We start from the raw sequence: 23,550 nt of genomic DNA, 5'->3' as shown, positions 1-23,550 counted from the left end.
CTCTCTCACTCGCATACTCAACGCCAGAAAACACACACACACACCAACGCTAGGACAGCACCAAGGTGATAGTTTCCCCGCCTTTACTTTGCAGTCAGCTAAAACATGCTGCGCTTCATTACACGATTCAGCATTAAATTGCTATTTCTGACAGAGTTCAGTCTGATGAGCGAGGAGGACAATATAAAAGGACAACAAGGCAACAGTCTGACATTTAGCTGACATCCTTTAAAAACCAACATTTCTTTCCAGACACACTTAAGATGTGACTGCATTACCAAAATGTTTGGCTTTGAAAGGAGGATGAAATCCATACTGGGGACTTTTTAGAAACGTAGGCACGTAGACAGGAGGGTTCTGAAGGGCATCTTTGGTCTTTTACTTGAGGGTAATTACAGACAGACGAGCCTGACATCGATGAAAAAGTGTTGGAAAAAGAAGAGCCGGAGGAACTGATGACCATTAAAGACACTCACAAAGTAATCCCCTGAAGCAGCGAATGAAATGTAGGTCTTCAGCATTAAAGGGCCACAGACGAAAATGGGTTTGTGTCTGTCTGTGTGTGGGAGTCATAAAGAAGAAGACAGAGACGATGTTTAATCAAATCTGAAGTTTTTCTGTGTTAAGAGAAGAAGAAAAAGTCCAGACACCGTTGATATCCAGAGCATTAATATAGCAGCAGACGAATATTGACTATGTAAAGATATAGAGGAGTAACGTCTAGTAATCAGAGTTTCTCCCTGCTATGTTGACATCACTGGGCATGTGAACTGGTTAGCTCACAGCCGTCGTTCTGCACTGCGCTCATACGGCGCTCATACGGCGCTCATACGGTGCTCATACGGCAGTTACCACCGATAACGTCGTCCCGACCAATGGTGTCGTCAAGGAAGTGTATCATCCAGACTCTGGTTCCCCCCCAGGTAAACACTGTTAGCTCTGTCAGTACTTTCGCCGTTGTTTGCAGTCATAGCGCTGTTAGCTTCTCGCCGACGCTATGTTGAGAGCCGTTGAGAGGCAACTATTGTGCATTAAAGGAATACCCCAAAACAATATAAATTGTATATAGTACTCACCTCCCTAAAGGCTCTCTATTGTCCCAGAAAAAAGTTTTTCTATCGAACGGCGTTAAGCAGAGCAAAGAGTCCAAAAAATGAAAGCATATCAGTGGAAACAGACTTCGACGGAGGCCGAACGAAAGACAACAAGAAACGTTAACGTTGAACTACCAATCCTGCCTTTAAGGCGCTAAGTGTAATGACAATGTGTAAATGGCAATGATGGCACCTACACCAACTTATAACACCAAAGAGGAAGAATCCCAAGAATCTTTACAAAATGTGACATTTTTACATCAATTTAGAGTTTCAGAAACATTTAGAAAACTCCTGTAAAATGATACAAACATGAAAGGATCTGGATCTTGATATATAGGTGTGATAACCCCTGGTGTCATCTGGGGTTTCCCTGTTACTAACCTGTGTCTCCTCTTGCCCTGCAGCTGACTGATGGGCTAATCTGGAGCGCTTGGGCCTGATGTTCCTCCGTTACTTAAGTCACAGCAGCAGCAGCTCTTTCACTCTCTCTGCTTCTCCCTTCAGGCACCTGCTATGCTTTGGTTTTCACTTGCACACACATATTCTCTACTCATGCACCACACACACACTACTGATTCCCACAATCCACACTGTAAACATTCAGTTCACCTACTAGGTTTAATCTGTTTAAAGGTCCAGTATGTAGGATGTGGCGGTATCCAGCGGTGAGGTGAGGCGATTGCAGCCAACCGAAGCCTCTCCCGTGTGCCAAGCGTGTTGGAGAGCTACGGTGACCGATGCAAAAACACAAATGTCCCTCTGTAGAGCCAGTTGTTGTAAGAGTAGCGTAGGTCATTTGGAGCAGAGCCAGTGCGTAGAGTGTGTGTGAACGTGGGAAGTGAGTGGTGAAGCAAGAGATAGAGAGAGCAGCGCCGACGGGAGCGAGTAACCTAATTATCGACCCAAGCAGGAAAATTAACAGTGTTTGGTTTGTCCGTTCTGGGCTACTGTAGAAACATGGCGGTGCAACATGGCAGACTCCATGAAGAGGACCCGCTCCCTATGTAGATATAAACAACTCATTCTAAGGTAACAAAAACACAACGATTCTTATTATCAGGTGATATAAAGTAAAGAAAACATGCTTATTCATAGTATATTCCATTTCTGCCAATAGATCCCCCTAAATGTTACACAACTGCTCCTTTAAATCAAGCTTATTTTGTTAAATGTTCAAATGGTTTGTCTCCTTTTTTGTTCTGGCCAATCGAATCAGAACGTAACATTAGGCCTTATAAACATAGAAATTATAGATATTAACAATTAAACCAAAAAAAGAGAAGAAAAATATAATGAAAGCTTCAAAAACAAATATAGTCATGAATATCTAAGTCAAAAACTATAGGAGAAACATAAAGATAAGGATGCGGATATGAATAAAGCTCGATATAGAGAGAGTTACTGAGTTTCAGTGCTGTTCAGTTAAAGGTCAACGAGGAGAAAGCTGCATACACTGTCCGAGGCGGAGGAGTAGCTGGGGGTCCTGCATCCTTTGATAGCTGCCATATGCAACCTGCTGCCCTCTATCCCCGTCACACACGGCTATCGCCTGCTGGACTCACAACAAATACCTTAGGAAATAGAGCGCTGACTCACAATCCTCCTCGAACTTCACACGCTGTTCAAAGCAACATTTCTGTCCACGTTTTCTCTCTATCTTTTTTATTCCCACACAAAACACCTTATGACACTCTGTTAAAAAATAACTTTAAAGAAAGACGCATGTCAGCTATCTATTGTGACCCCCTGCGTTGTCCCCCGTGGTGGAGCTTTTATCGCGCTTTGACCCCCTTAGAAGAACCCCAGAGGCTTCAATTACAGCGGAAACCTTCCAGTGAGCCAAGAAATCTCCTCGATGGCTCCGCTCGGTTCTGGGTGAACGTCTTCCCATCTGCTCAAATAAATTGCTGGATTAAATTCCTACCCCTGAAATGCTGTTATTTAGATGACACTTTACCCTTGATCTCTTTAAAAAAATGTCTGCTACCGAGGAATGTCTTCTCATTGGTTTCATGAGAGTTTTTTGACACCGTCTTGGTCTATTGTGGAAGGCAACCGCGGCATCTTTCAAAGGGGAAAAAGTGCTTCTCTTTCACGGTGGGAGTAAATTGGCTTCCTCTGAAAGACAAACTTTTTGACTCTCGTCTATGGCACACTTCTTGCTTTAAAGGTGACATGTCAATAATCAACAGAATGGGATTCAAAAGAACGAAATCTATTCAGTTTGAGAGTGAAGTACGGAATATAAATTGGGATTCACGTCTACAAACATGATTTGAATTAATGTTGCAACATTTTGATGGATTCACTGGTAAATGCAATTGAAAATGTAAAAAGTAGAGCTGTCAATCGATTAAAATATTTAATCGCAAATTAATCACACATTTTTTAACTATTCAAAATGTACCTTAAAGGGAAATTTGTCAGGTATTTAAAACTCTTATCATCATGGGAGTGGGCAAATATGTTTGCTTTATGCAAATGTATGTATATATTTATTATTGGAAATCAATTAACTACACAAATCAATGACAAGTATTGTCCAGAAACCCTCACAGGTACTGCATTTAGCATAAAAAATATGCTCAAATCATACCATGGCAAACTGCAGCCCAACAGGCAACAACAGCTGTCAGTGTGCTGATTTGACTATGACTTGCCCCAAACTGCATGTGATTATCATAAAGTGGGCATGTCTGTAAAGGGGAGACTCGTGGGTACCCAGAGAACCCATTTTCATTCACATATCTTGAGGTCAGAGGTCAAGGGACACCTTTGAAAATGGCCATGCCAGTTTTTCCTTGCCAAAATGTTGCATAAGTTTGGAGCGTTATTTAACCTCTTTTGCGACAAGCTGGTATGACATTGATTTGTTAGGTTTTCTAGTTTCATCTGATACCAGTATTGTCACTCTAGCTTTAAAACTGAGCCCGCTACAACCTAAAAACTGCAAGTTGCGTTAATGCGTAAAAGAAATCAGTGGCGTTAAAACAAATTTTCGTTAACACATTATTATATAAAACCCATTCAAATGTGGTAAAAAAAGACCAACTCTGCCTCGGGTTACTAATGATATTCGTCAACTAATGAAAAAGAGGGATCTTGCACTAAGAGAAATCACTTTCCACAAAATTATACACGGATACTCGGACTTAGAAATAAAGTGGTCAGTGAAATGAGAAAAGCAAAAAACTGCCTACTTTATGCTGTTGATTGCATTATCACGGTGAAATAGCTAATCTCTTTGGAGACATATCTATAGACTAATTCTCTAATCAGAAAAAAGGAATAACTCAATTCAATGTAAATGGAGTGATCAGCTCTGATAGCATGGTAAATGCAAATGCACTTAATGCTTCATTTGTCCAGTCAGTGGAAGAACTGGCAGAAATGTTAAACCGATAGAGCTGTCAGAGAACTCAGTAAATGACGCAGCTAGGTCCTTTTTCATTACAAAGACTGATCAAAGTCAAATTCAACAAACAATTAATCAATTAAATAATTCAAAGGCTAAATATATATTTGGGTTAAACACTGATTTTATAAAAAGTATGATACTCTGATGAGGCCCATAAATACTGGGGAACTTCTTCCAATATTTAAACAAGCAATTATAACCCCAATTTTTAAGTCTGGAGAATCTGACCAAGCTTGTAATTATAGACCGATCTCAATTATTCCTGCAATCTCAAAAGTTATAGAATAGTTAGTGGCAGAGCAGTTGATTCATTTTCTTGAAAGAATCCAGTTTCTCCATCCAAAACAAATTGGGTTTTCGACATAGATATTTAACAGAAATGGCCACATATTATCTAACAGAGATTGATTAATTGTTAAGAGATCACTAGATGATGGTAAAGTAGTGGTAACGGTAGTTTTGGATGGAAATTAATTGAAGGAGACGGGTGATATGAGAGTAAAGGTGGGCAAGAATGAAACCAGGAGATATCTCAAAGATGTGTGAAGATGCTGTTGTAGAGAAGACGGACGGGAAGAAGGGTTAAAGTGAGAGACTTCGTTCAAGCAGCTTAATGGGCGCCCCACATTATATCTTAAAACACCGCTGGGTGGATGCTTTTATCCAAAGTGCTTTACAAGTAGCATGAGTGCTTAAATTTTGTGAGTGAGAGGCCCATAGGAGATGGAGTCCTTAACCTTAGCAGTGTACGTGCCATCTGTACCCGCTGAGCTGCATACGGTATAAATCCATGTTTATGAGTCCTTTTTTTTTTTTTTTAAAAAGCCTTCTTAGCTGTTTATTTTACATCTTTTGTCATACACACAATAAAAGAGACTCAGAGGGTGAAGTGAAGGCTCGAACTGAAGAATAATATCTTTTAGTAACGGGGCTCTTGTGCCTGTAAGAAGACAAAAAGGAAAGAAAAAGTGCTCACACTGGGAAAGAATGAACCGGAGGTCATACAGTGAGTGTTTATGGCAGGTTCTTGTGTTGTAATGTTAACAGTCTGACTCCTCGTTCAGCCTCAGGATTAGAATGAACTCTGAGTAAGGTGTTTCTCTGATCACTAGCGCGTAAAGGCCTGAAGGTACGAAATGTTCATTACTTAATTCATTGCATGTGATTAATGTTTCTGTCTGCATTAAATCTTGACAGTGATGCTTCATACGAAGGGTGAACAGTGAACTCAAACACACTTGGTATCAAAAGGCCGTCTCCCACGCTGGTTGTAGAGAGGAGCTCTCACTAATAGGCCACATTGAAATTGACGTCTTCTCCATCTGACATGTGAGGTTGCCTTGAAAAAGCCCGCAGACAGACAGTTTTCTCTAACGCAAAGGGAGAAAGTTCCTCCCAGAGGGAGTGAACACGAGGATCACGTTTAATTATTCACAGAATGCAAGTGTGTGAAGGAAGTGTTGTATTTCAAGTGGTTTTATTTTTGCTGTTTATTACGCAATGTTTTACAGTATTGCTCATTCACTTTGGCTCAATTCTCGAATGAGAATCTCTCAACAGGTAGTTTGCTGTTCACAACAGATGAGAATTTTTCATTCGTTCAAGCAAATTGCACGTGTCAGTATACACTTGCCTACAGTTTGAACAATAACCACTTGCTCATGTCTTGCTGATCAAAACTGACAAGTTTATTCTCACTGAAATTGTCATCTTCACAACTTCCAAACATGATTTCATTGTTTGAGCCATCGCATGCAAAATGATCAATTAAATTATCAAAATTGTGTTGAATACTCGATTCTGATTGGTCAATCACGGCGTTCTGCTGTCTGTTGTTTCTTTATAGCAGAACGTTGCTATGTATGACAGACCGTTGCTATGGGCTCAGTTCTGATGTCAGACTCTGGCGGACTGTTTTTGTGTTAAATTATTGATTTCTTAAGTAAGAGGCCGTGTAATAAGCGGGATAATGTACAGCTAGCGGGTCATGGTTGTGAAAGAAACCCAGACAAGATGATGCTGCACCCCGACGCAAAGCGGAGTGGTCTCTCAATGCCCTGAAGGGGTTTCTTTCACAATGACCCGCTAGCTGTACATTATCCCTTACCTGTCACACATACATGTATATTGCATAAATATCTATTACATGGTGTTACGTACAGTGAGGAGGTACAATTAGTGTTTTTTTTTTGTACTACAGCAGGTTCTTTCATTGTTGCAGAGTTTGTTTGTTTTTTGGCTTGGATGTCATTTTGTGGCACATTTTCTGTTCACTGTTTATGACTTTACATGAAAGCTCATAGGTGAATTTTCTATTTATACACATATTGCGTCTGATGCCTGGTGCGTTGGTATCAGACGCCGAGGGGGCACTGACCAAGCTGTGAGGTATGTGATGAATTGGGAGTGAGAACCGGTTGAAAACTGACCTCTGCTTTAAAGAAGCTTGGGAGGTTGAAGATTAGACGATTGTCTGGTTGAGTGGGAGTAACTCTAAAACTGTTTTACAATAAGACCTTACATTATTTGAAAGATTTTCCCACTTTGAACGTATACATAAAAGTACTGATTTGGAAAACTTTAACATAATATTGTAAGATGTTAAGGTTCCATATAGATGATAACCAGATGGGGATGTAAATTAGACACCTGACAAATCAACGGACTCCATCGCATCGATGCAAGCGCTATAAACCCCATATTGTCATCAAGCAGTCCTAATAATGCCGTTGCTACATTACCCACAATGGCCCCATAAAGAGATATTAAAGGCGAAATAACCTCAGTGTGAATGCTATAGAGACATCATCTCACAGCATATATTGCCATAGCATCTAATCCTATTTAGATGCTATGCTATTGAAATATGATATAATATATCTGCGCTGCATCTTGGGATGAATTGCGGTGGCATCTTATGAAAGGCTATAAGGGAGACTGGACTTGTCACAGAGGCAATGGCCCCTATGGGAGCCATCCCAGTATAGGAATAGAGGAGTATAGGAATGGTGTTCAGACTCTAGTCCACTCCTCTGTTGCTCAATCATATATAATAACGGCTGGTTAACTTTTGTTGACCTGCTATTTCGTCTGGTCAACATTTTCTCCTGGTTCAGACGGAGAGCTCGCATGCTTTATGCTATAATAAGAAAAAAAATCTCCTTTTACTCCTTCCGAACACAGTGGAGAGATTAACCCAATTACCATGAACCACCTATAATGGCCCACAGGGGACAGCACTGTGGCTATAAGTAATAATGACAATTTAACAATTTCATTATGAGAGCGGAGACTTTTTCTGCCCCTTCATCCTTATTTTCATACCTCATTAAGTGACGGTTCAAGGATACCACGAACCCCCATTCATTACAGATCTTATGTATATGTGTGTGTGTGTGTGTGTGTGTGTGTGTTTGTCCAAGGCATGCGTGTGCAAAAGAGAGAGTGTGTGTTTCTACATATACATATGCAACAGTCAAAGCCTGACAAAGACCTTTTGAACTGGAAGTAGTATCTGGTGATCAGGTAATTAAGTGGATTTGACCCCTTAAACATGAGGTGGGAGGAGAGGAGATGCAGTATATGATAAAGAGAGAGAGAGAGAGGGAAGGGAAGGGAAGATGTATGTATACGGTACAGTGGAGCGAGCAGGTGAGGGGAGATTAAGAAGAGATGCAGCGATAAGGGTGAGTTGAGTTGAGAGGAGGACAAAGTCCATCACCTCCTCTGGCCTGGCATATTGAAGACAGCAGCACCGTGCACCTGCGTTCACAGAGGTCACTCCTCCAATTATACATCACACAAGTGGACGCCCGCATGCATACACACACCTTAACACCTACTCTAATCCTCCCACCTCTCCTCCTTCCTGATGAAACCTGAATGCAAATCAGCCACGCTCTGCCGGCTAAAGAGCTATTAAAGGTGACATTATGGAAGGACTTCTTCTTCGTTGTCGCACAATATCTGGCTGAGTGGTGCATAGGGTGTCCACACAGCCCCGAATGTGAGGACAGAGATGAGTCATAGATAATGCACACTACTGCTATCGCTAAATAAAACATGCTCCAGGCTCGTAGCCGACGGGTCAGCTCGCAGCGCTTCTGCGATGCTTATATCTCTTACAACAGCAGTGACGACTTACTATGAGACCATACTAGACAACCTTGAGACTTCAAACATACGGAGGATTGTCTTGGGGTTCTCCAACCGGAAAAAAAATTTTGTTTCAGAGACTCTGTTTCCTGCATTCTGGTGACTTTTATAGAATGAAAAATGAAAAATAATTATATATATATAAAGTACACTGCAACAGCAGTTTTATGTTAAATACTTTTAATTTTACTACTTACAGGGTAATTGGCCCCTCTGGTGTGAACTTGTGTGAATCTCTGGCATCATCAGTTTTCATTCATTCACTCATTTCTCTCTCTTTCTCTCACTCGCATGCGCTATGACCCCCGGTATTTTCAACGGCTTATGCCACACCACGACGACGTTTTGCTGCATCGAGCAAAGCACAACTTTGGGTGCAACGCACAAGCACAGCTCAAACCACGAGCAGCTCTCTTTACCCAGGAAACAACATTAGGAGTAGCTGTATTGTCGTCCAGGTGGAGACAGTAGGGCTTTTACATACGCTGTGCAGCGCCAGAAACAGGTTGAGGTAACGAAAAGGAAAAAAAAAAAAAGTGTGAACGTTTGTCATAAATCGGGAGAAATACGAGAGAATTGTGACAGAAACCGGGGGAGGGCAATGAAAAACGTGAGTCTCCCGGGAAAATCGGGAGGGGTTGGCAAGTATGTATGAGACTTACTGGGGTTAGGAGGAAACAGCGTGCAGCTCTTGCAGTGGATGATCTCCTTGACAACTGGCACGTCCTGGGAGAGGGGCGGGGGCGCCAGGCCCAGGCCGGGCATCATGGGATTTATGGAGGTAATGCCAGTCATCAGCCCGAGACCGGGGTCAAAATCTGGAGTCAGGAAAGAAACATGGATGAGAATACATAGCAAGTAACACAGAAGCAGCAGCAGAAGCAGAAGCAGCAGCAGCAGCAGCAGCAGCAGCAGCTGGGGAAGCAGTGACACACAGAGCACACACATTAAGAAATTAGCTTTTGTCTCCTAATTGCTATTCAGTCACAGCTAACCTTTACTGTGACATCATTTGAGCACACGCTGGCGTTTCATGTTGCATTTTTACATTGTGTACTTCCTCCGTGAACACAGAGCAACACTTCTGTCAACAGTGGTGACACACAAGCAGTTTATAAATAACTGAATATATCAGCCACTCATGAATAAATCATCTGACGAAAAACATGAATATTTAAACTATTTTTACTTAGTGTCTCGTCTTCTTCTTCCTCTCTCTCTCTCTCTATTGGTGTCTGTCTTTCTTTCTTAAAATCTCTCAATCACTCGTAAGCTATAACACTCTCCCTCACTGACTCTCTATCTCCTCTTCTTTATTTAGACTTTGAATGATGACCTGTAACATCACAAAGAAAAAACACTATATTCACAGGTACTGATTTAGACTGCACCTGGGCGCACCCACACGCACAAACGCACATTCGTACTCTTGCACACATTCCCAGCCTTTTTTTGATATGGAAATACGTGGCCCTCTCCCATGAGTCTCCACTGCACCTGCAGCAGACAGCGGCACAGAATGGAAATCATTGTGTGCTTGTGTATACGTATGCGATGCTGTGCATGCCAAGTCCTCCATCCCCATGAGTGACAAAAAACTTGACTGAGACAAAACTGATATGAAAGCGCAACAAAACACTGATGCAATGTTCGCTCAAGAGGAGGTTGCACGGAGGTTTTTCTCTATTTTTCTGGAGGAGTGAACAGAGAAAGAGAGTTCGATTATGCAAGAGAGGGAAAAGTTATCAGTGACACGATGCTGCAGAACTAAACACCATAAAGATGAAGAGCCGTGATACTGCGGTGGTTCGGCCGGCTTCCTCTGTCTCCTGTTGATGACCCCTACATCCGTCTTTAGCCAGGTGACAGACGGAGAGGAGGCAGGTGATAATGAAAACACCGCTCGGATGGCAGAGCGATGAATGACTTCTTCTGGTGAGGTGGAGGAGAGGAAGATGGATAACACTGAGGGAGAGAGATAAGCGAAGCAGTAAAAGAGAAACAGAGCCATAAAATCTGATTCAATTATTACTACGGCAAACCAGGATGTACTGTTTCCCATTAACACTGTGTCTTTGTATCCGTCTGGGTGGTCGCAGATGTCGCTAATTGTATTCGTATTGAGATAGAAAAAGAATAGCTGGCTGCTGTATAGCAAACTCTGTTATTAAATGTTTCCTTTTCATTATATCCATGTTTTGTGTTTGAATTTGTTTGGCAGCCGCCTCTCATATTTGAGAATCAAGAGTGTCTAATCAGCCCAAGGACGAACCATAAGAGTCTGCGCTTTCAACATTAGTACGCTGCAACAGTGAAGTAACTATGGAACAAAGAAAACAGGATTTATTTACTTTACTGCACTTTACTCTAATAGATCATTTACAGCTCAATCAAGTTGATTTTCATACCGTACTGAAATGAAAAGAAACTACTGGCTGCTTCGAAGTTGAGAAGATTCAATAATCTACAACCGTGGATGAATAAAGAGAACTGGATACAGTGTTGGAGGCGGGGCCCTCTTCATTCCTATGGAAGTTGCTCAGTGGCGCATGATGCTGACTGGAAAAGTACCCAGATCTTCCGCATCCATTGGGCCAATGAAGCAGGCGCAGTAGAGTCTTCTTGGTCACATGGCTCGATCACGGGGTCACATCCGTCACGCTGTCGTCACGGCTTGCTGACTCCGCCACCCAGCCCTCGCTCCAGCGTCAGTCTGGGTCTCATTCACATGAACGGAGGAAGGGAAATAACTCTGGATTCGGCTATCAGTGCATTTTACAACTTTTAGGACCTAATGATTTAAATAAGGGCTATTCAAGTGTTCGTACTTGGAAGTTGATTTACCTCAAAAAAAAAATGATCCGCTCAGTTTCAGACTACTCATTCCCAATGTAAGTCTATGGGAAAAAGTATTTTTGGGCCCAATGGCATCACGTGACGGACACAGAAGTTTGGCCACTACGCAAATAAGGATCAACGACCGGCAACGACAGTGCTGCATGCTGAAATGTTCAGTATTGAAGGATACTAGGGCTGTACCCCAATCAAGATGTTCTGTCTGCTCTGAGGTTGAGGTTGAGGTCCTTTCATTTTGTCATGTAAGTCTTTAGTCACGTGACTCGTTGTTATCGTCAGCCCCATGAGCCACGTCAGTCGCTAGTCAGTGAAGTGAGCTTCAACCACGACCGTTTCCTAACCCTAACTAACTGGTTTTGTTGCTTAAACTTCCTATGAAAACGGTAGTTTATTCTGAAAGGACACTATGCGTGTAAGGAGCGTATATTGACACGCTGTCCCTGGTCTGTCCAAAAGTCAGACGCAAGAGGGGTACCCCGTGCGTCGGTCTCCGATGCCGAGGACCACTGACCAAGTGACGGTATTTGATGGAGTGAGAATGTGTTGTTTGACGAGGTAGGGAGTTGGAATTGAAGACAGAGACACAACAATAGAAAAAGAAGTTAAATAAAAGCCTCAATTCAGTCAAAAACTCACAGAAACTTTCACAGAAACTTTCTCAGAAACGTGTTGAAACCAAGTGGGAGAAGAGTGGGTAAGAAAATGGACGTTATTGTTACTCTGTACACGCATGACTTTTCACCATCACTGACAGTTCGTTCATACTGGTGGGTTACATCCTGAATATATATGGTATATGACCAGTCGTCTGAAAATGAGAGATATGAGCAGCATTTATAAACTGAGCATGAAGACCTGTTGTGTATATGCACTTATTCATGTGCGCCGTGTCTATGTATGTAATTTATTAATACAAATGATCATCATGAATGTCAAAATGTGATCCTGTCTGTTTCAGTGAGCCTGGTTTTCTGTTACATTTTTGTACTTCCAGTATAAAGGATTAAATAAGGCTCCGTCTGACCCAGGAAAACATCGAGATCAGACAAAAAGTCGTCTCCAGGGTTACATCCCGGCTTCACCTGCTTCGAGCTCTCTGAACTCAGGTCAGCACGCTACGTTCAACAGACATGATCTGACTGCTCAGGGCTGAGTAACTCTGTGTATACGGGCTTCCTTCTACACCTGCACATTCCTGTATCATTACTTTGTTTTTCTCCAAGCTGATATTCCTTTACACGAGCAAGAATACAGCAGGAAATGCTGTTTATTTGTTCTGTTGTGTTCACAGTGTAAATGTTGATTTAGGGTAAATTAAGTTTGTATTTAGAGTAAGAACTAATCTGATTATGAGCATGGCCGACTCACCTCAAATGAAGCCCTAGTGTGTTTGTGTTAAATATTTGTTCACAGATGTGTCAATATGATAATTATAAACAAGACTAAAATAAGACTTGTACAAGTATTATCAGTCAAATTGCACCCAATCTAAAACAGTTAAACTCTGTGTGGTGGTGAAGCAGATTGGATTTCTGGGCGTTATTTTGGTGGTTAGTGTTGTTTTAGTGACTTCTTGTACATCTCACACATGTCAAACAGAGCATCTGCGGAGTTCAACGGAAAGAGAAAAGATCCAGTAATATTATGAACCATCAAGCTAAATGTCATATTTTAGTCAAAGTCCATCAGATTCAGAGAGCGATGGCTTCTTTCTTTAGCACCAACAGTCAGCAATAAAAATACATGACAGAAGACAAAGAAATACATTTCTCCTCGCACAGTAGTCTCAGTCTCAGTTGAATGTAACAGCCCTGAGACATTTCAGACTTGAAACAAATAGAAAATGTCTCACTTTGTTGAGGAACCTTTGCACTGTGTGATTTTGGGGCTGTCTCAGTCCCAGAGTTTATAATTGAGACTGTGAGACAACTCCGCTGATAGCTGATTCAGAGCTTTGGTCAACCAACGACGGGCTGCGTCAACTTTCTGACAGTGCCATGACTTCAAGACTATAAATCCCACAATGTGACTGCTGCAGCTGCTACGACCCAACCGAATGTAAAAACGACATGATATGATGCAAAATAAGCTTTCAAGTAAGGGATAACGTACAGCGAGCCGGTCATTGTTGTGAAATAAACCCAGACAGGGCGATGCAGCACCCCAACACGAAGCTCGCATCGCCCTGAAGGGGTTTATTTCACAACAATAGCTGTACATTATCCCGCTTATTACACGGCTACTTACTGAAGAAATCAATAAGTTCACACAAAAATGGTCCTCCAGAGTCTGACATCAGAACTACGCATAGCAACGGTCTGTTATACATAGCAACGGTTTAACAGACCGTAAAATACCGTAATCAGAATCGAGTCTTCAACAAAGCCGTGTAATAAACTATCATAATTAGTATCTACTTGTGTTCATAAAAGAACACAGAAAGAACATGAAAGAAAACGTGTTTATGTATCTTTCAGGACCTTCGCCTCGCTCAGAGGCCATCCTTACCATAATAACAATACTCTCAGAGAATATCCAAGTTTTTTTCTTCAATCTGGGAAATTCATTTGTTTTTGCGGATATTAACCCTTCCCTAATTTTTTTTTTTACCTAGAATTGGTGATCCCTTAACTTTCCATTCACAGTAGCATCATCATCATCAGGTAAAATCATTACCAGGATGATGAAGTCCATTTTACAGCATTCACCTGAAAACACCAGTCCTATTTTTCTGCATCCATCAATATACACACCAACAGTTTGTGCTTAGAAGCATGTGCAGAGAGCAGCAGAGACGTGCATGATGAGATATTATTTACTGTCTCTTCTTCCAGGCGATTTTCAGCTGCTCTCATCGCTATGGCAACAATGGAGTTTGAGCCCGGAAGCCACGTTTTATGTTCCATCACTAACGGTGCGATGACCCAGTGTTTGAGTGGTTTCAGTGCAAAAGGGGTCTGTAGTGAGAAACTCCTCCGAGACCCAGGGATCATGAAAGTGCCCTTAAACAAAAACATCAAGAGAAACCTTCTAGTTCTCCGACCGCCCACACAAGGCCGCCAGTCTCTGTGCCTGTTTATCTCTGATCTCTTTTTTTTTCTCCAGCTCACTGTTATTTTCTGTGCACTCCTTCATTACTGTACATGCTCTAAAGCATTTACACATACAGTACATCCTCATCTCGGTGCTTTATTTCTAATGTAAAATCTTTCCCGGAGGTTAAATGTAACTGAATTTCAACCTGCCAGTGTGTGTGAGAGAAGCACAGACATGAAATTGAAATTAAAATTTGACTATAAGCTCCCGGCTAGCACCGTTGTACTCCCTTTTCCCAGCCTTGACACAACCTCCCCTCCCCTTTCCTCCTGCTCAAACTGTGATTTCCACAGTAAATGTTCCCTCTCAGCAGAGCCAGCGATGGGTGGCGGTCGGGGGGACACGGACAGCCGCTGTGAGGCATGCTGGGTAATATGGGTAATATTTTCTGATGAACAGACAGGCCTAAGCCTCCTGGAACTTGGCCTTTTACTCACCCTGCCAACTGTCCTCCCATCTGCATCTCCATTTCCTTTCTAATCTCCGCCAGATATCTCTTGAAAACCCATCCGTTTCCATTAGAATTCTTCATTAGATTTTCTGCATGGTGACAGATATGACTTTATCGCGTTTGTTCTGCAAAGATTGCACCTGTTAAACTCTGTGAAATTTTTATGAACCACAATTTCCATCATTAATTTTTACGCTGTTCATCTTTCCCCCTGACGTTACCGTATAGGATATTAACCTCAGTCAGTTAAATCAGTCTCTCGCTGCAGTAGATCAAATCACAGAGTATGAGGATGTGTGTGTTTGTGTGTGTGTTCATGTAAAAAACTAGTGTGTGCCAACCGTGGGAGACGCTCCTCCTCCTGTGAGGCTTTTTGTTAATTCAAAAAGAAAATACTAAAAACTGAATCATATGTGTGTGTGAAGCAGGGAGGAGGAGAGCGAGTAAATTCATCCACATATCTTCCTTATGAGCAGCTGCGTCGTGGCCTCAACCCAATAACACTCATAATCAGAGTCCAAACCAGCCAATCAATGCCATTATTGCTCGTAATAGAAACATCTATTTCCATGAAGAGAGCCTATCATAAATGCCCTTGCTGTCCTGGAGTGCTGTAAGTTAACAGAATTGCCATTTCACAGTGAATACTAATGCAGAGATACATACACAATTCATTATTATTTACTAAAAGACTGCAGCACCATGAAAAACACTTCATCCCCTCCAGCTGTCTCTGACCTCTGGCCAGTCGGGCAAGTGAGCATTTACTGAGAGCTTTCTGCACATCTATGCACACAAAGAGCTCATCTGTGGTGTAGGTACTGGAAAAGTAGTATGTGGAGGCTCATAGTGGCTTACAGTGATGCATTGAGGTTGTTGCTTTGGGTTCCCAGATCATGGCAAAGTGCCAGTCAACTGTTTGTGCTCTGTGGTGTTCCTACATGTGAGGCACTATTCTCTCACATCTGATGTACAATTGCTTGGATGAGTCAGAGCACAGCATCATAGAGGCTTTAACCAGCTCTAGGAAGAGCTGCTCTCTGTACTCATCCAGGCTCAGAAAACACCGGCGAGATAGCCAACATATGGACGTTTTTTTATAAACTGAATGATGAATTGTTGTGGTTTTATCTGGTATGTCTTCTTTTCTTTTTTTTATTGCTATTGGCCCTCTTGTGAGTCAGAAATAAAGTTTGAATTTAATTGAATTTCACATCTGGAGTCAATACGTCCTGTGCTTTTGTAAAGGGAATGGGAATGTTATGCCACCGTGGATGAATAAAGAGAACTGGATACAGCGTTGGATGCGGGCTCTCGTTCGTTCCTATGAAAGTTGCTCAGTGGCGCATGAAGCCAAAATTGCTTGAGTGCACAGAGATAGAGTACCCGGATCTTCCGTCGATCTTCCGCATCCACTGGGCCCATAGTGCAGACGCAGTAGCATTTCCTTTAACTCTAGTAAACTCTTAGAAAATGTAGTAAAGTCTTGCTGGTATAATGTTAATATACTGTCAATAGATTACCTTCACTGTCTGTTGCTGCTGAGAGACGCAGCTGAGACACGCGCGGCTCGCGTGAAAAATAGGCGAGACCTCTATTCTATAAAATAGACGCGGGCAGTGTGGCCACTCTAACCTGTTAACATGGACGCCGAAATAAAAACAACACACCACGCAGCCGACACGCGCTCCTGATGTTGGCAGTGTGTCCACCACTTAAGAGTGCCGTCCACTGGCTGTTTACTGCAAGTGTCAAAAGACCTGCTGAACTAACACAAAACACTACACAGTGAATACGATTCAAAAGACAAAATGTAGTATATATAGTATACAGTCAGACAAAAAGGTAGGCTAACGTCATGGGTTTCATTTTGCAAAATACCGATTAATTATGAAGTATTAGCCGACGTTTTGTTAGCAATCAGTTAGCATAACATTTGCTAACTTATCTTTGTTTGGATCATATCCCTACTCGTTTGTAAATTGGGCATGGGCCTCCAAAGATTAACATATTTTGAACTGCTGATAGGTAATGCCAAAACACATCAGTGACCGTAATGGGTGGCAAGCTGTCAAGTTCCTCCTAATTCGTAAGGATCGATATCATTAACTAACTTAAATTTTGTAATATATCGCTTGTTTGCCTCTGTCAGCTTCTCTTTATATGGTATTTGTCTTTCGCGCATACTTATGTACGGGGCTACTACGTAGGCTACCCTCCAAAAATGGCAGCACTCCCCAAGATACTCCCATTTCCCTATACACCTTTTCAAACTTGACAACATAAACATTCTGTATGGGCCCCTTTGTATTTTCTGTTGCAATTGGTGCCTTTAAATGGGGTCGTTTTAACCGTGTTCACATATGAACGCCCCCCTCTTGTCGTATTCACAACCTCGTAAGTGGAAAGTTTCTGGGAGCTGTTGTGAGTTGTGAAATGTTTGTTGACGTTGTCAGAAATGGTGGAGGCCATGGAAGTTCATTTTTCGGTACATAATAAGTGAATATATTGTAATTTTAGTCGTAGATTGTTTTTTTTCCTAATTTTATAAAATGTCTGAGGAAAATGTTGATATTCTGAACTGCTTCATCTTTTTCTCTGTCATTATGCCTTTGCATTTCCTGCATTATGTTGCCCACTTGCTAAATTGTTAGCCTCTGTGGCTTCTAGACGCCGACAGTAACGGTAATATTGCCGTTGCTTAGCAGCGGAGTTCTCACGACTTTACCACTTGAAGCATAGCAAGCATATTGTGTACACGACTTCCCATGTTGTAAACACGAGCTCACGAGTTTCATTTGAAGGCACCATATGTTTGTTAAAGCATTATCTGACAGGAAGTAAACCTGGACCAAAGCTGTTGCCCTAGCAACATAATGGCAATGAAAAGGTCTATAAAGTGACAGCGCTTTGCCCCCACAAGTTACCAGGGATATTCTGAACAGCACTACACAATATAAAAGGGTATCTACAACCTTCAAAAAGCCACATTAAAAACGTTTCAAGGCTGTTATAATGCTTTGTAGAATTCGGAGTTAAAAGACTAAATAAACAAGGCTGGAAAAAGCGGCCTATTACTGATAGAGCATGACTAATTACAGTTGTGATACCTAGGAATGGGCTGCATAAGAAAACAAAAGGCACCAAGAAAATAAGTGTTATGAGGCATGAAATCAAATTGGGTTTAGGTTTAAAGCTGGCAGCAAGGATATTGTTTAACAAACCCATTTTGTTTTTTTAATGTAAATAATCACTAATTAGTTTAATTCATTCACACCACCGGTTCTGCATTGTGTTGCTATGAGCAACTCCTGCTGGCAATGTTCCAGTTCCAGCGGTCGGGAGGTGGGGAATGAAATATTCATTGTGCTCCTCTGTAATTTAACTGATTGTTCTGGATGGCATTTTAACCATGGCGAAATTACAGCATGTGGTCTGTAATAGACATGGACATTCTGCAGGACTAGCTGGAGACTGCTATGGAAATGATGGGGGTTAAAAAACACTTGTCCCTCCAAACAATCTATGAGCAGTCTATTATCAGACAGGAACAGAAATAACGTGCCCTATTCATTCCATTAAGATTCTCAACACTAACAGGTAATGTAGGATGTTGGCCACGGGGGAGTTGTGCAATATGTCGCCATTGTCAGAAGGTGTGTTTGTGCAAACTGTTACATGAAAGCTATGTGTTGTATGATTTTATCTTCTGAGGAACTGAGTCCAGAACAAATTTCCCTTGGGGGACATTAAAAAGTATATCTTATCTAATATTATCTAGTATTGGTACTGGTATTCTCTAAAGAGTACCAGTAGCTGAAATTACAAAAGCTCCGTTTCCACCGCAGGAACTTTCCCCCGGAACTAAGAACCTTTTGAGGAACTCATTGCATTTCGACTGCAGGGTCAAGGGTCTAAATTAAGCTCTGGGGACATTTTACCCCCCAAAAACGCCCTGGTCGAAGGGGTGGAGTTTGCATGGATGACCGTCGCTGATTGGTGAAACACACACACAGCACTGCTGCCTACACTGTACTGCTTCATTCATAAAACAAGGAAGTACTCTAGTATCAATTTAGGACCATTTTAGACAGAGGGGAGAACATTAAAAGTAAAGTTATGCTCTGCTGTTGGTGTCCCGACTCATTCAAAAAAAGACAGAGAGAAAAAGAGACAGATTGTGCAAACGAGCTGCGAGGGTGAGCAGTAGGAGAGAGACGTAGTGCGGCAGTGCTGTGAATAACAGAAAAAAAAGTTATTTTCTGACGCACAAATAAATAATCAATCGCTCAACAGATGATTTACTGTAGAGACAGACGCTCTTAGTTTAATTTTCCTCTGCTGCATTTCATTCATTACATCCAACGTGCATCCGTAAATATATGCAGCAGTGAATATCCTCGCAGTGAGACAAAACCTAATGTTCTTTTTTCCAGTGTTTTTATTAAAAAAATTTTATGAAACAGGCAGACAAATTGAACTGCAGGCTGCAGAGTGTGTTTACCGCTGTGACCACCAGCAGCCCTCGTCCCATGTCATGTTGCTTTACGTCAGCGGACTAATTTGCCTAAACTTCGCAGGTCTTTAGACGGGGGAAACACAGACAACAGTGGGCTGAAGGAACCCTTTAATTCCTTGAAAAGTAGTTTTTTTTGGTGGAAACCCAGCTAAACAGCCCATTAGATGAGCTTTTTCAGGGTTCCCAAATATGCCCGTATGTTGGTGTTAACATGTTTCCATCTTTCAGACTAGCAAAAACATTTTTAGATCTCCTCCATTTTCAAACACAAGAGTCAAATTTCACACTGAGCTGATTAAGAAATGAATAAAGTAGGAGGACAGGCAGCTCTTTCCGTGAAAAAAACTCAACTAGAGATCCACTTTAAAGTCCAAGGACGTGGCTCAGGACGGGATTACTGCGGACTTAACCTCCAGCGACACCAACAGCTTGACTTTTTGGTTTTCCGTGACATCTCTCAAAAAACTATTGGGGAGAAAAATAAATAAAGTTAGGACTATCTTTTCGTCACATGATCATTTAAATCTAAGAGCACTGCTTTGTACAGAAAGGAACTGAGAATGAGGAGTCATCCTCATGATAATGACTGAGGATGGAGGGACAGTCTGAAAACAATGATATTCCACAGCTGAACTTCAACATCAGCAGACTGCGGTTTGGCCTTTTTAGTATTGAAACAAATGCTAAAGTTGTCAATATTAAGTGAATAAAACTTTTAGACAACTCAAGAAGTCATATTTGTGGCCTGTCTGTGGCATTGTTGACGGTTAAGACAATAAAATGTTGGCAAGGTCGACCAGAGGACAGAGGAATACATGGATTTAATCAGTACAAAAACCCGCCTCAATCTTTCTTCAGAGGACAATATGACTTATGAGTCCCAAAGTCTCTTGAAAACTCTTGAAAAAGCTAAATTATATCCCTGAGATAAAGTGTCTTAGACATAGCTGCCAGAGTGAATAAATCCTGCCAGATTTAGAGATGAGAGTGTCTGTGTTTCTGTGATAATAAGTGGTAGCTTGTAGGGTTGTAAGGTCAGAGAGAGACAGAGAGACACCGAGAGACACCGAGACAGACGTAATCATATTCGACAGAGACGGGAGAGATGGAGGAGAACCATTTTTCTGGCTATTCCACGGTACTCTGCTGTCATCACAGTGTGGGTGTATGACTCAGTGATATAACAACCTCCATTCAATATCCCAATAATAACACACCGCGGCAAAATACACAACCTCCATTCACCGACCCCGACCATAAAGATATCTAGAGATCAATAGACTCCTCATCTTTATGGTCAACACAACTCAAACTGAATACAAATTTACCTGACTGAATTCAATAACGGTGCTGACGAAATAGTGCCTCTACTCCGGCCACAATAAGTCCATTTGTTTCACACAACCTCTGACTTAGAAGTAATAGTAGTTTATACATATAAGACATAAAGGAAGAAAAGAACAGTCATGATTTCACATATCTAATGGTATATTTGTTAAAAAGACAGCTGGCCCCATGGTTTTTCAGCTATTATTCTATAATTAAAAATAAAATGAGGAAGGAAACTAAACATGCCATCCCACACAAAAAATACAAATAAGCTGATATGTAAAACATACAAGTACAAAAATAGAGAGAGCAGGCGGAAACCTCTGATGAAGCCAATGCTGAAGAGCCTCAAACTTGCATTCTTTCTAATAGCCAGCAGGGGGCGACTCCTCTGGTTGCAAAAAAGAAGTCTGATTGTATAGAAGTCTATGAGAAAATGAGCCTACTTCTCACTTGATTTATTACCTCAGTAAACATTGTAAAGATGAGTTTATGGTCTCAAACGCTAGTTTCAAGTCTTCTTCAATACAGCATGATGTTCATTTAGTAAATTATGGTCCCATTTAGACTCAAATAGACCATAAAGCAGGGGATGCTTTAGGTTACTACCACGGCGGGAGTTGTCCGTGTTTTCGTCTTAGAGCTTTAACCCTTTCACAGTGTGTTTTCAGTTCATGGAAGTTAATTGAAACAGTTTGGTCGCCTAAAAATGTCTTATTCAGCGTTCGGTTGTACTTAGCTCCACCCTCTTGTTTAACTACTGGTTTTAAAAAACAAAGATGGCAACAGACAAAATGCAGAACTTTAGGCTTGAAAACCAATGGGTGACGTCATGGTGACTACGTCCACTCATTATATACAGTCTATGAGCGAGAGGCATATTTGCTGTTTTAAGTTTTTCGGTCTTTAAGAGAGGTTGAGCTAACTAATACCAGGGGCAACATGCATAAACAAAAGCCATTTCCTATACATAAGCCTGATTTTGTGTGATTGTTTATCGGCATCCTTTTATTTTCATGTGTTAATGTATTTTTTCGTTTTATCCTTCAATGTGTAGCACAAAGTTTGCTCTGATATGAGCACTCTAAACTAAATTATTGATTATCTTTCTGACATGATATGTGAGATATCACTGTAAATGGTAGTTTACAGGTATATGTGAGGAATTAATATCAGCCGTGTGTAATGGTCTCACATAATGACAGCTGCTCTGGCATTGTTGGAGAACTTCACCTAAGTGGCACAATTGGTAAAATTGTGTGCACAGTACATGGAGGTTTTGTCGTTAATCTACACAGTTCTTTGCATTTGCTGAAGATGTCACAGGCCTACACGGTTAATGAGATAAAACACAAAGATACAAAAAGATAATTCAGTCCCGTTCTGCACCAATAGGTGACAAATATGATGCTTTGTTTTGACCTTTACTTGTTTACCACAGACAAAAAAAAGTTTTTTATAAAATTCAGATGTCTGGTGTAATGGACAGACAAACAAACTGATACAGACCGATCCCGCGTCTGTCTCCGGCTCCTCATTGTAAAGAAGACAGTTTAATTCTAAAATAAGATGGCTATGTTACAGAATGACAAATGACTCTCGCAAAATGACAGATAACGTACAATTAAATCAAATTAAGGCTTTTTTTTTTGTACTTACAGAGTGATGACACTTTTGCAGAAGGACTTCTTTATTCAGTCTGTCATATTATCTGTCCACACCAGTGATCCTTTAATAACAATAATCGTTTTTATTGAAACAGCACTTATCTAAAAGCACAGTTGATAAAGTGCTTCACAGTCTGTTGGTGCAGCTGTCTGGACACCTCGGATTAAATCATGGAGGATGAAATGCAGGGACTCTTGAATCAAAGGAAAACTGACATTTTGGGGAAAAACACTTGTTTGTTTTCTTTCCAGCAGATCGATATTGATTTCATCTCTGACCATTCAGTATAGATAAGTCCAACATTTTGTTTGGCCTGGCCATGAACCAGACTTTCAACAACTCTGAAGCTGTCATATTACATGTACACTGTGTTATTACACGTGTGGAAATTATGGCTGTCATATTTAATGCAATAATAACGTGTTAACGCAAATTCGTTTTAATGCCACTAATTTCTTTAATGCATTAACACAACTTGTGTTTTTCAGGTTGTAGCGGGTTCAGTTTTGAAGCTAGAGTGAAGATACTAACATCATATGAAATTAGAAAAACCTAAGGACCAAACCATGTCATACTAGTACTACTGATACTACTACTTGTTGGGTAGGAGTCTAAATAACGCTGCATATTTACGCTAAATTTTGGCGCTGAAAAACTGTCATGGCCATTTTCCAAGGGGTCCCTTGACCTCTGACCTCAAGATATATGAATGAAAATGGGATCTTTAGGTACCCACGAGTCTCCCCTTTACAGACATGCCCACTTTATGATAATCACATGCAGTTTGTGGCAAGTCATAGTCAAGTCAGCACACTGACAGCTGTTGTTGCCTGTTGGGCTGCAGTTTGACATGTTATGATTTGAGCATATTGTTTTATGCTAAATGCAGTACCTGTGAGGGTTTCTGGACAATATCTGTCATTGTTTTGTGTTGTTAATTGATTTACAATAATAAATATAT

General features: G+C 41.2%; 1 protein-coding gene across 3 annotated transcripts in view; it reads right to left on the bottom strand.

Moving 5' to 3' along the window:
• The window catches only part of LOC119494118 (ecto-NOX disulfide-thiol exchanger 2-like), a 200,831-nt gene that overhangs the window by 54,629 nt on the left and 122,652 nt on the right, over positions 1–23,550 (bottom strand). For all 3 annotated transcript variants that reach the window (XM_037779745.1, XM_037779747.1, XM_037779746.1), the window contains one exon: positions 9,333–9,488. In XM_037779745.1, coding sequence (XP_037635673.1) covers positions 9,333–9,488 — 156 coding nt within the window. The remainder of the gene's footprint in view (positions 1–9,332; positions 9,489–23,550) is intronic.

Source organism: Sebastes umbrosus, chromosome 9 (genome assembly GCF_015220745.1).
Source record: "Sebastes umbrosus isolate fSebUmb1 chromosome 9, fSebUmb1.pri, whole genome shotgun sequence".
In the NCBI taxonomy this organism is placed as follows: Eukaryota; Metazoa; Chordata; class Actinopteri; order Perciformes; family Sebastidae; genus Sebastes; species Sebastes umbrosus.
Note: the sequence above shows the minus strand (reverse complement) of the source record. Positions and strands in the feature narration are given on the sequence as shown.